The 13908-nt window shown below is 43.5% G+C and overlaps 1 protein-coding gene across 5 annotated transcripts in view; it reads left to right on the top strand.

Moving 5' to 3' along the window:
- Nucleotides 1-13908, top strand: part of SYN3 (synapsin III) — a 199848-nt gene that overhangs the window by 54399 nt on the left and 131541 nt on the right. For all 5 annotated transcript variants that reach the window (XM_030960732.1, XM_030960731.1, XM_030960734.1 and 2 more), the window contains one exon: nucleotides 8470-8626. In XM_030960732.1, coding sequence (XP_030816592.1) covers nucleotides 8470-8626 — 157 coding nt within the window. The remainder of the gene's footprint in view (nucleotides 1-8469; nucleotides 8627-13908) is intronic.

Below are 13908 nucleotides of genomic sequence, written 5' to 3'. Positions count from 1 at the left end.
TCACATTCCTCTTCAAAGGGAGAGCAATAGGATGCAGCAGTTTAGGGGAAAGACAGTGAATATACTACAAACCAGTAGATTTAAATCACTGAAATAATAAATTTCTTAAGACCAACAATTAATATTCATATTCAGCAACCACTGGGCTGCCCTCTCCAAATTGACATTACATTTACTGATAAGCTATCTAACAATTTCTTAGCCTATTAAATTCCATCATTTTGGAGTAGGTCTCCTAGTTCTTTCTTTAAACTGGAAGTACCACATGGCACCTGTAAAGCAAAGTTTAAACCAAAGGGTTTTTTTCTGCTGATCACTTGGTATTTTCTGACACCTTGGAGTTAATGCTTTCTTTCACACCCCATGTCAACTGATTTGAACTGCACCAGGAAAAATTATGATTCTTTTACCAGGAAGATTAATTCCCTTAGTAAGAAGGTATAACTGTCCTTAAAACCTTCCATTTGCCACTTTTGACTCAGGATAATTAAAAAAAAAAAGATGCTTTAGAAATATTATTGGCAATTACAGAAAGCAAAGACATGGACATATACATAACAACTAGCCTGTGCATCTTGAAATAAGTCGCTAAAAGTAAGTCAGCAAACAATCTAGCTGAAGCCAGACATTACTTTGCTTTCCTGAGTTTTAAAACAAACATGTCTCCAAGAATTTAAATTTACAGTAACAATGTTCTGGGTCTCCAACTTCTCTTTTTTAGCTACTACGTTCTGCACATCTGTAGGAGGGGGTGGAAGATTTGAGATAGTGTCAGCAAAATGTGCTACTGGAGACAGAGGCTATCATCTAACAAATCTAAAAAACTGCATCTGTGTTGTCTGTGCCAGTTCCACCATGGTTTGCGAAGGCTCCATCAGCCTGTTCAGCACATTTCCTTCAGAGAGCTGGCCACAAACATCTTGTGCAGCCTCTAGCAAGCACTTTTCTGTGTCAGTGCCCTGTAACCCTTGCCCTGACTGAGGACACTGGTGGGACGAGCTGGGCACCAGAAGCAGTGTTGGGTTCAGCCAGGACTAATGGGGTGGGGAATCTCCCACACATTGGTCCTTGTTACCCCAGCACTTACTTGGAAAAAATTGGCAGCAGACCTTCCCTATTGAAAAATTAAATATGAGAAGCAGGAGGTAATGTTTATTCATCCCAAAGGATCCCTCACCAACTTAGACATAGCAACTCTTACAACAGAGAAATGGAATAATTTCTGGTTGCAAAGTATTTGTGGAGTACTAAAGAGTGTGTAAAAACAAGTGTGGGTTCATGCCTACTTTTAAAACACTTGGGTGGATTCTTCATCCTGCTCCCAGGGCATACACAACCTCCTTTTGGACAGGTCTACCCACACAAACAGAAAGAGACAGAGTGAACCATCTGGAATCTAATTTACTCTAGAAAGCTCTTCGACTGCGTCACTTTTCCTGGGGTTAGATGTGAGGAAGGGGAATTTTATTTTCACATTCCTCTGAAAGGCCCTTCATATCAATATTTTGGCAGTGTAAAGAGGCTGTCAGTGTTGGCAGTGCACCCACTCTGAGATGCATTTATGCTTTCATGATATTATAAAAGTGTCTAAGTAGAAATGAAAATTTGGGCTGTGTCTGTTTCTGACAGCAACATTTAGACTCCCAAACTATGATCTCAGGTTCTGTATTCAATTAAATGCTTGACTGTTGGGCTTCAACAGACTTCAGCTACTAATTCCAGTAGATATAAGGCAGGGATATGTTGAAAATCTGGACAGCTCTTTTACCTGGGGAATTCTAATGTCTTTGGGAGCATTTCAGACCTTTAAGGATATAAATTAATCATGCAGCAGACTGCTCTCATCTCCTGTCTCCCTGTAGAGCTTCCTCTTTTGCCATTGGGGCCAATCATCCAGGAGAGAAAGCATATTTTCATGTTTGCATGGGACCTACCAGGGTGGTGGCCATACCTCTTAGAGTGTGGTATGCAGGCTTCATGCAGCCCCACAGTACAGACAACAGCTGATGGACAGGAGATGCCCAGGGTCTGATGTGGGGAGGACCCTGAGAGGAGAAATGGCTCTGGTGAGTGTAGAGGGGTGTCCAAAATGGCAGCAAAGGAATGAGGAACAACACTCAGGACAAAGCCTTGCTGCAGGGAAGATCTCTGCCATGGAATGATGTTTAGCCCTACAGGCCTTGCCTGAATGTGGCCTGTGTGTGTAAGGTGTGTGTCTCCCCTGCTCACCCTGGATGATGTGCCCTTGCTGCTCACAGCCGTGGTGGGGTCAGTGAATTCGGCACACAAGCCCATTCATTCCTGTAGTTAACACTGACATTCCTGTTGCTTCCAGCTGATTCGGTGCTTCTGTGATTCCCTGTGCTGTGACAACAGGACAGCAGCCTGTTGAATCACCATCCCCAAATCCCTGAAAGTGCTTTTTTCCTTAAGCATATTTTCACACTGCAAGCTACAGTACAGTCATAGCATCAGGAGTAAAATCCTTTTACATGGGAGGGGTAGAGAAGAAACTGGCCAACTCACAGGTGTTTCCCTGCTATTCAGAGCTTGCAGGCTCCAGGAGATGTGTAGTCTGACTAAAAAAGATCTGTCTGCACCAGGATGCAGAGGCCAGTGAGGACACTGTCCTCTGCCCACTGCATTCTTCCTATCCCAATAGGTTCACTCACCCCGAAGGTCCATTGAGAAGCACCTGCCTGAAAGGGGCATGGATGTTTTCTATCCTCAGAGGCCGTGCTTGCTCACCACACAGTAGCTGCACATTGCTAGGAGGATGTTTTCTTGTCTCTCCAGGACAATTTGCTCACCAGAGTTGATGGTTTCCTGTAGTTTTTCTACAGGGACAGTGCCCAGGAAGGTAATGGGAGTATCTGCTGGTCATGGACACTGATGTAACAAGTACTGGCAGGCAGTAGGTCATTTTTCAGCTTCTCATGTTCCAATAAGCTTGTGCCAAGATGAACTCCAGCCATTGTCGAATTCCTGTCTTTTTAAATTTAACTCTTGGCCCTAATTAGGGTCTTTTATGAAATGTCTTTTTCTAGTTGTTGTCATTTTGGGGGCTGGGGGTGGGGTGTTGTTGTGTTGGTTGCTTGGTTGGTTGGTTTGCTGCTTCCAAACCAAATTTCTGCAATTTTTTGTAAAGTTGCAAATAGGAGAAAAAATGGCAGAAACTGATAGGGAAAGTTTAGGTTTCTAGCAGCCAGATGGAAAAATATGTTGAACGCCTGGTTCTCCCAGGTTCTGCAGAAAGTGCCACTCGCTGGAGTACAATAAGTGCTATGTATTTAACACTGAGAAAGATACAACATGCGCTATGTGCTTAACACTGAGAAACATTTGGGCAATATTTTTTTTATTGATGGCATAGCAATCCATAAAGGTAATGGAGAAGTGTGTGTAACAGCCTGTAAGCTTTTGAAAATTCAGTTTAGGCAAGGGACCAGTGTGCCAAATGACCACTTTCCTCACTGAAATACCCTGCAGAGACAATGAGCTGGGGCAAGGTGTCTAACAGGGCATACACCCTGGCAAGCTGCAGTTACATATGAAAGAATTTAACACCTCTAGTAAACATTTATAAACTGAGAATTATTCCCATATGGGGGATGATCTAGCATTGTTTTTTCACAAATATCTCCCCTCTCTTCACCTCTCTTCACCTGCCTGTTCCTGTCCTCAATTTTTAATTTTTTTTTTAATTTTTCTTTCAGCAGGAAGAACAAAAGAGAAAAGACAGTGGAGTGTGATGATTTATGCATTTATTCTCAGTTACTTCCACCTCAGCTCCTGCTGCTAAACAGCTGCTTGGAGGCCTGCTTCTCCCCTTGGGGTTTGCTGATGTCCCAGATGAATAATGTCCCCCTTCACCTCCCTGGCAGCTGGCCCCCAGCCAGCGTGCAGGCAGGATGCTGACAGTTATCAGGAAAACATTTGGCATGCAGGCAGCTGCCAGAAAGACAAAGTCTCTCTGAGCAGACCAGGGTGGGGAACATTTCAGATACTAAACTACTCCCTGACCCTTTTCGCATTTACTGTAATTTTACTGTAATTCTTTCCAATAAGGAATAAGCCGCCAAGGTCTAGAGCACTCAATAATTAGTTAATCCAGGATTAAATAAAAGAATTATTCAAAACTTTAGTACATTGTTTCAGTCTTGATCAGCTTTTTTTTTTAATCAGTCCTGCCATAATTTGTTTCCTTTCCACATGGGTTTTTACTCAGGCTTCTTCCAGAGAATGGCAATCATCCCAATGTCACCTCAGAGTTAGCCCTGCAATGAGCATGGTGTTGGGACAGATGGTTTCCAAAGATCCTCTCCAACCTAAATTACTCTATGACTTTATTCTGTGATGTTGGAAAGTATTTGGATCACCTTCTGTAAAAGCTTAGGATCACAAGCATTTTGAAGGCAAGTTGGTGTTGGCAGGTGTGGTTGTTACTGCTTTCAGGCTTTGTCTGAGTCCACATGATTTTCCTTGTCAATGTCGATCAGTTTAGAAGTAAAATATATGGCAGACTATTGAGACTGCCAGACTCCAGTTCAGAGAGTGTGTGACATGATTTAATGGTTAGCTGAGCATTGACCTGTGGCTGAGAAGCAAATCAGAGCATCTTCCAGGCTATCCTCATCTGCCTACAGTGGTATTGGTCCTACTGTGATTCCTGGCTCCTGCTGCTTTTGCTGCACTAATCTCCCACACCTCCCATGTTTTTTTACTCAGCCATTCTCTATTATAATGTTAAAAAAAAACCCTGCTTCTCTCTTCCAGCCTAGTAAGGAGAGATTATTCTTTATTCTATGTTGCTTTCTTTTTTTTTCTCAAATCAGCTCTGTGTTATTTATATAAGCAGTCACATTTGTTCTTTCTTTGAATAACTTCAGCAAGGTTTATTTCTTTCTGTAGAAAATATGACATGAGGTTTTGACTGAAATGACTTTTTTTCTTAGCATATTTTCCACTTTACCAAAGCATCAAACAGAATGTTAAATCTAACACTGATCTCAGTCATTGATTTCATATTAATTTTCAGTAATTTAATAACAATGCTATTAACACTGAAGCAACACACAAAAATAACTTGTTCCTATTTGTAAATGCCATTTTCTATTAGGTGTCAGACACCTGAGGCACTGCATATTTGGAGGAACTTTTTGCACTTCTTGGGCAAAAGTTGCAGCCTCTTATGGCTTGGACTTGTGCCTCAGACACTTCCCTGAAGGCTTCATTAATTGCCAGTAATGCAAAACTTGTTGTATCATTTTGCTAAATTATGCAGTTCTCTTCTTCTCTTTGTCATGCCAGATAGGAAAGGCTTTGGAAGAGAATTTAGTCAGAGTGTCTTGATCCCTGGGAAGTATCTGAAAATTGAATGAAGTCTCCTAGAATAATGGAGGGTAGCCAAAACCCGAAGTGAGGACGTTGTCTTCAGTGTCCTGGGAAGATCTTTATCCACTGACACAAAGGGCAAAGTGTCTAGTAAGACTGTCAGTCTTCTAAAAAGAGACCAGGAGAGCCCATCCTTCTCCAAAAACACCAGAAAAAAGCTCTCTGACCCATCATGGTGCTGAAATATAAAGCACCCTTTGGCTGCAAATGATTATGCACAGCGGAAGGGGTCATACAGAAGTATTTTGACAATCACAGAATTGGTTGGGAAAGACCTCTAAGAGCATTGATCCCCCATTAAAGAGCACTGCCATTTTCACCACTAAATCACACCCCTAAGTGCCATATCCACACACCCTCTGAACAGTTCAAGGGGTGGTGACTCAACTAGTTCCCTGGGCAGACTGTCTCAATGAAGAGACATGAAGAAATTTTCCATGATATCCACTAAAGCTCTCCTGGCACAACCTGAGGCCATTGTTCTTCCTCTACCTGAGGCCCTCTTGTCCTGTGCCTTGTTACCTGGGAGAGGAGGCCGATCCCCACCTCACTACAACACGTTCCAGCACCTCATGTCTTTCTTTCAGTGAGGGACCCAACACTGAACACAGGATTTGAGGTGCAGCCTCACCAGTGCTCAGCACAGGGAGACAATCTAATGTCTTGATCACACTATTTCTGATGCAAATAGTGCATTCTTCTGTGTTCTTTCTTCATGGCCTCGAATCTCTTTGTGCTTCAGTGAGAAAAGCTGAAGGACCAGGAAGCAAGCCAGAGTTATGGCTATATGCAGAAATAAGAAGTAGGAGATCTCTTTAAGGCATGAAACCTCTCAGCAGGAATTGTTCTCATTATCTTCTCTACCCCAAAGCAGGCTGGGGAGCTGCTTTCTGCACAGAGATGTTATTGATTGTTATTCATTTTGCCACTGGTCTCTGTTTCTCTGTACAGGCTCTGCTGCTCTTCAGCTGATGTTTATTCTCAGCTAGTCCCAGGCCTGGCACTCCACTGCCTTGTTCTCAGTATCCATGGGAACATTCACATTGTTCCACAGCTCAAAACAGGGATTCAGTGTCCACCTTCGCTTTAGAGATTCACTCCTCATCTGCTGCATGAGAGAGTGCCCTGCCTTCCTACAGGACACAGAGTTTGAGAATAGGCTTTTCTACATTAATTCGGTATTCTTGTGTCCATCCTCTAAGTGGAGAAACTCTTTCTTTGCCAGGATCTGAAAAGACAAGAGCCACTGAGATGGCTCTGAGATTTTGGCTCTCTTCCTGAGATTTTGGCTGGCAAAAGTAAAGCCAATGAAGGCAGTTTCCCAGCCACTCTGTGTCCTCCCCCTCTCAGAAAGCTGCATGAAGAGAGACATGCCTGGAGCTCCTGCCTCTCCAGGCCCCACAGCTGTTCAGTAACTCAGCACAGATACTGAGCCCTGGTCCTAAGGAGCTGGTTAATCTTTCTGGGGACCTGTGCCTTCCTCCAGGGTGCCTTCTGTACAGCAAGTCCAGCAGAATGGAGCAGCTCAGACTTTCCAAGATTGGTATTCACTTGCTGTTTCTCAGCGGGGGTCACCACTTGCCTCATCCCCATTGATACCAGGGAGGTCCATAAATCAGCTGCACAGCGATAGCACAGCCCTCACGGTGCTCATTATGCATCTTGCTGCTGGAGGAAAGCACCACCTTTGGTGCCAAGTACATTAGGGAACATGCCTGGGTTTAAAAAAACTCCATGGGAGGGAATCACAACATTTCTACAGCTTGGCCTCTTGCATCACAAAACCGAGCCTGCTCCTCATGGTGTCTCAGGCGGGTGATAACAAAAGTCCAAGGTCAACAAACAAAATGAACAGCTTTAAAACAACAAAGCTGTGCTGGGGTTTGTGTACAGTGTTTGTTGCCACAATCTGGCCCAGAGTCACCATCTCACATTTCCCTGCCAGAATGATGGAAATATAAATAGGGGCTATAAACCCAAAGTATTTCCAGCTCATACATCCAAAGGATAGAAATTATAGTCTCTTAGCAAGGAAAATGTTCGAGGGTAGTGAGGTAATGGGACCTGGTTACAGAGCTCATTTCTCTGAAAATCTTTAATACAGCATGGAAATTTTTCTATGTCCTTGATGCAACCTCTGTTAACTTGTAAAATAATCCCTTCTTTCCGTGGAAAAGCCCCTTCCTTTGAGAATGAACTGCTGGGCTTCATTTTGGGAACCATTTCTTTCCAGCTGCTGTTTCCAGATATTTTTGAATGGCTTTGAAGGCAGAGTGTCAGCAAGGAATAAAATCTGGCTGCTTGAAAGATAATCCATTGCCTGTTGGCTTACCTAGAAAGGGCCTCACTTTCCTGTGCATTAGCTGAGGGCTGCTGCTGTTGAACCATAGAAGTCCAAGCTCCACTCTTGCTAAATAATATTCTGGAAGTCCATGCCATGAGTCACAGCAGCGTATGAGGGGCTCTGCTCATTTGATTAATTTCATTGCCATGCCTGCCCTTCACTTGTTGACTCACAGCCGTAAGAGCCTGGGATGTGCTGCATACGTAGTAAACTGATTAAAAGGGAAATGTGTGTTAATGTATGGATGTGTACGAGAGCTTTTTGAAATCCCTTATGATCTTCCCACCCACTGGGCATTGCTTCAATACAGAGCTCAATCGTCAGGAAACAAACTTGCTCCCTCATCTGCGTTGCACATTGCAAAGAGCTTGCCAAGTACGGACAAGCTTTTAGAAAGAAAAGAGAACCCCCCCACCAGTGAATTTATGACCCTTGGCTCTGCTTGTGGCTTGTTCCTGTGCATGCCTGAGTGACATGGAAACTGCAGAAAATCTGTTTGGCCTGTTTCTATGCTCTCACACTTGCAGCTACATTGGATTTTTCCTTTTTTTAAAATGACTAGGGGGTTTTGGTGGGTTTGTTACATTATAACACAAGCAATACACTCTGAAAGGCCCAAGAGAAGACATGTTAGTGAAAAGAAAAAGGAAGGATGGAAAAGAAACAAGGAGTGGTTAGAAGTGCTTCTGGAGCATTTGAAAGTAAAACACCATTCTCCTCGTCCCTTCCAGGTCTTTCAAGCCGGATTTTGTCCTGATCCGCCAGCACGCCTACAGCATGGCTCTGGGGGAAGACTTCCGCAGCCTCATCATCGGCCTCCAGTACGGGGGCGTCCACACGGTCAACTCCCTCTACTCCATCTACAACTTCTGCAGCAAGCCCTGGGTGGTAAGTGATGATCCAGCCCTGCTGTGTGTCAGCACTGCACAGGAGATCTCTGGTACTGACAGAAAGCCCAGCTCACCTTCCCGGAGTTTCAAAGGAGTTGGTCTCTTTAGGTTAAAATCTAAACAACCTTAGAAATCCAGGTGGGAGTTGTTGGAGGAAAAAACCTACCAGCACTACTTCTTTATCAGCCTCTAGTTGTATCAAGATGCTATTTCTTCACCCTGAGCAGGATGTTTCCCTTGTCCCAGACCCAAAAGGATCACCAACAGCTGACAGTGCAGCAGCACCTAGATTTCTTGTAAGGCATGGGAAGGACCCACATGGGAAGAGGTAGAGAAAAGCAGTCCAGTCAGGGTCAAATCACCACACATGTAGAGTTTCTCAGCTGTCCCAGAACAAAATGGAGTATTATCATAAAGTGTTGGTTCATTGAACCTGAAACACTGCACCTTGGAAAGACTTAGGCTGGGTCAGCTCCTGATGAGGGCAGGGCAGTGTTTTGCTATTTTGCTCTGGAAGATCCCTTCACCCATTCTTTAAATTTTGTCAAGTTCGCATGAGAATCTCAGAAAACCTTAAAAAATATTATCATTGGATTTTCTCAGCCCCAAATCCCCAGACAACTTCTATGACCAGCTCCAAGGCAGCTGTAGCTGCAGAAGCAGGAGAGTTAGAGACATAAGTTGGCTGTGAGCCACAAGAGTAAGGCTGGCCATGGCAGCACCTGCAGGAGGAAGTCAGACCCTGATACCATTTTGGAATTGTCGTATGGGTTTTCCAAGCAGTTTCGTCCCAAAATGTGTTCTCTGATCACTGACGCTTCCAGAATGTAAATTTCCCTGCATTCTTCAAAGCAGCAAACTACAGCTATATGGATGTGAGAAGGAGATGGGGCTTTCCAATATGAAAGTTTTCCATGGAAAACTTTTAGATGCATTTTCAGGAATGCTCTTACTCATTGAACAAATTGAGCTTGGGGTGAGATGGAATTTTTATAGCAAATGATAGCTATCTTCCTCATCACCTAATTAAGTGGGGTTTTATTGTTGTTTTTCTCCTTGGAATAAATATCCTAGTGGTCCTCAGTGTGTTGGTTGGTTGCTCAAGTCCAGATGAGGTCTTAGACTTTTATTTCCATGACTGGGCAATGTTGGATTTAAGTAATTTCTTACTAAAATGGTACCAGTGTGATAAACAGAGTCTTTTCAGTTTTCACCCCTTTTGCAACATTTGTGAGGTTTGTTGAGACCAAAAGAAAGATCTTGTCTTTTCCTAAAAATGCTGTCATGCAATAATCAGGGTAATGAGAACAATCTCACTTTGCCATCACTGTATAGGTGGTCAATGTACATTTGACCTCGGTTTCCATTTGATTTTTCAGTTCCAGGCTCAGTACCACACCTCCACACTGTTTCTGACAGTTGGTCCTACACACAAGTGCATTGGCCCTGATGACCAGACAAAAAGCCTCCACATTTACACTGCCATGTGGTCCATTCCTCTGCTTTTGGGGTCAAGTCAGTCAGGGTTTAGTTGACACTTTGCAACTCATGCCTTGGAATTATGTTTCTGATGGTGTGAAGGAGCCTCAAGATGTGAAAGGTCTATATTTAGGCATCTAAAATAAAAGAAAACAAACAATCTTAGCACATTAAAAAAAGGAAGAGAAAAAAAAAAGCAGTGCTGGAAAGGCAGTGTGGGAGAACTTGGCTCTGCCAGCAGCTTGGCTCTAGCTACTCTGGGTCTGGTTGTGCCATGCTTTCCTCACAGGGAATACAGCTGGCACAGACAGCCTTCCCAGAGGAGTCAAGGAAACCACTTGCAAACAATTTCAACAGGTTTTCAGAGTGCCTCCTTTCCTTGCTGCCCCTGCACACACATCACTCCCAAACCAGTGATTGTAACGAGCTCAGCAACCTAAGATTGCATTGAATGAGTGATGTTCAAATGGTATTTAAGCTCATGTAGAGATTGCAGTGGGGTATTTGAGGGCAAAAAACTTCACTGGCAGCAGAATCAGAAAATTTTGTTTTTGTGATAACTGGGAAGTGAGAGATAGGGACACTTCGGTGCACGTTCGACTTTGATTGCAAAACAGGCATCTTGAAATAAGGGATCCGCGTAACAAAGATTACTGGAAACTTTTTGGATCTAGAAAACAGTTGAGATGCATGAAGAAATGAAATTAAATACCCCTGGGAAATGTGCTTTTCACTCTCATTTTTTATTTTCTCCAAAAACGGTTCCATTTCATAGAAATGTTTATGATTTTGTGGAGGGGGAGGAAACTGAGACTGCTTTTCCTTGGCAGTTTGCAACCATGTTTTATTCTCAGCAACTCTAATTACAATCAGCTGAGTTTGGTTTTGAGTTTACCCAAACATGCAGCCCCATTTTTAATGATGTTTGCCAGGTTTCCAGTTCTGCAATACAAAAATTTCTTTTGAGATTAAAACAGGCACAGTTTGAATTAGATGTTTATGAGAGAAAAGAAAAAAGTATTCAGGGAGCCTCACACTCTGAGAGAAACATCTAAGAAATCTAAGACGATCCCAGAACTATTGAGAAATAATACTACAAGCACACTAAGCACAAAGCTTCAAGGACCAATAATAATTTCTGTGTTAGAATTCTAAGTTGCAGTGCAAAATACAATGGGAAGAATGCTCAGAGTAGTACTCACACTGCATGCAGGTAATGTCTGTTATTGCAAAGCAACTTCTGCATCTGTAAGGCAGCAGGAAACATGAAAGTTTTTCTGACAGTCCCCTCCTGAGTCCAGGGACTCCTAGCCAAACTGTTATTGACTGTCAAGTAATACAGGCTCCCTGATGACCTAGGCATTTTCAAAATGTGTTAAAGGCCTTAAGATGCTCTGAATGGATCTTTTTTTTTCTCTGTAAAGACTCCCTGCATGTAACTGTTCTCCAAAGAGTCAGGCCAAGGCATTTCCCTTGCCTGCGTGTTCCAGGTACCTTAAACCAGGCTCTGCCTTCCCCCATGTGTTATCTGTGGTCTGGATGCAATCTCACTAAAACCAGTGGAAGGACAGAAAGGCAGAACTGCTGCCAGCATGTGGAAGGTGTGGTTATATCTAGCAGAGCTGCTGACAACAACATTCCTACCCATCTGCATGGGGAGATGTTACTTGAGCTCTGTTATCAGGTATCTTAGAGGCTGCTGCACCACGTAACGTAGGAGTCTCTTTGTCAACATCCTGTCCCTAAGAACTGGTAAAAAAAGAGAAAATGGGAGGGAACTGTCCCATGAGGGGCAATACCAAAGTCAGACCTTTTTGCAGGCTTGGCCCAGTGACAAGGCTCCCAGATGTCTGAATGTCTCATCTGAAACACTCGCTATTTCAGCAACAGCCAAGAGCTGTATGCTTCAAAAGGAGCAAGTCAGAACATTGTCTATCAGCTGCACAGTTGTTTCAGTTATTTTGTTTGAGCTGTTTTCCCAGGATAATTGTACATTGCCTCAACATCACAGTGTCCATGGTTCACCAGGGCTGCATGCACACACAGCAAGGGGCATGAGCTGTTCTCAGCCAGAGTGTTTTTCCTTCTCTCTCTGTCTCTGGCTCATTGTGTTTAACTTTTAAGCCCTGTTTGCTCACCTTGCTAGTCAAAACAGGGCTTTATTTTTCTTTTCTAGATGTGCAGGGCTAGTGCAAGTAGTTGAGAGAAGCAAGCTGTCCTCCTTCCACAACATCAATACCTTCCTTGCCAACAATAATTATTCTACATTGGGAGTTTTTCCTCTTATCTGCTGATGCATGTGAGGGTGGTGGTGGTGTTAGTAATGGGATATGCTGCCTCTTGATGTTTCCTGAATTTTCTTTAAATGCTGTGTTTTGAACTACGAGATTAGGAAAAGGATACTTTGCATTTGTCTGCAAATCTGCTGGCAGCTGCCTCTTCAGCATCTGGCCTGGGTCTGGCACACACCTTGCAGCCTAATTTTTTTTTCACAGTGACTGCATGCCAAGATTTAACTCTCAAAGGGGTTGTTCTTCTCCACCAGCAAATTAAATTTCAACTTCTTATGTAGCAATTCTTTTGGAGTCCTTAGACTAGCCCAGTAACCAGGAGAGAAGCCTTAACAGGGCTACTCAGCAGAAAACATTCTCAGTACCTCTCTCTATCTGCAATGTAACCTTGGTGTTGTGATTTGGTGCATTTACTGGCTCCAGCTGTTGCCCAGAAGTGCTCAGAACATGCAACACTAAGGTGCTACTGTTATTGTGAAGAAACTGAGCTTTCTTTTCTTTCCCTTCTTCCCTAGATGTCTATTTCCTTCCCTTAGGTGACACAGAGATCTCCTTCAAGATTAATACATCCCTACCTTTGATGGGCAACTTGAGAAACTCATGCAAAGACTTAAAATCTATCCTTACTTGGCCCAGGGTGGAGACTTTTATTAATTAACTTTATTTTGCCTGATTCTGAGGGGCTTGGAAACTGAATTCAATTTATAAACTATGTTGTGAATAGGACTCAATGGGGAAACTCAGTCCCATCTACCAGCTCAGCAGGACCCAATTCCCAAACACTTTATTCTCTTATATGGCTGCCAGTCCAAGCACTTCACCAACAGTCATGCCAGTTCAGCATTCTGTGGTAGCAGGGCTGTGTCTAAGCTCCTCCTGAGAATCTGGGATATGCATCACTCTTACTCTCTTTGGTATACGAACCCTACTTCAGAAACATTTTCTGTCATGGTTATTAGGTTTCCCCCTTATAGTTTTGATGTTTTCTCAGGGTGATGAATGATGGATTGAACAGGGAGGCTGCAGAGAACATACAGAATAGTCTGCTTGCTTCACAGATGGCTGAATTGGAGCAGGAATTTTCTGTGATGTGTTACACTTCTCTTGGGGTTTTGGAACCTGAACAGAAATCAAAACTCAGTCCTACCATGGGGAGCTTTGTGTCTGGTTGGGCACAACCCTGCAGGGTGAAAGGGTTTATAATGGTGATAGTGGTGATGATGGTGAAGTTCATGCTGATGGGTGGGGACAATGACAAATGTTCTTCCTTTTGTGTGAAATACCAGAGTGGCTGCTGTCCCCATTGATGTCATACTGCTCTCTAGATACTGCCCTCACAGAGTGTGGCCTCCCTCAGACCTCATGGTAGATGGGACAGGGACAGGCAGATGAGCTCCTCTCTCTCTCATCATTCATGAAGGGCTGTTGGGGGCCCTTGGTTCACAATAAATGTTAGTTCTGATTAACAGTGGACTCTACTCCCTTGGTCTGACACTCAAACCCTCTTGTA

This window comes from Camarhynchus parvulus, chromosome 1A (genome assembly GCF_901933205.1).
Source record: "Camarhynchus parvulus chromosome 1A, STF_HiC, whole genome shotgun sequence".
Classification (NCBI taxonomy): Eukaryota; Metazoa; Chordata; class Aves; order Passeriformes; family Thraupidae; genus Camarhynchus; species Camarhynchus parvulus.
The sequence above is the reverse complement of the archived record's forward strand: the minus strand, read 5'-3'. Positions and strand labels throughout refer to the sequence as shown.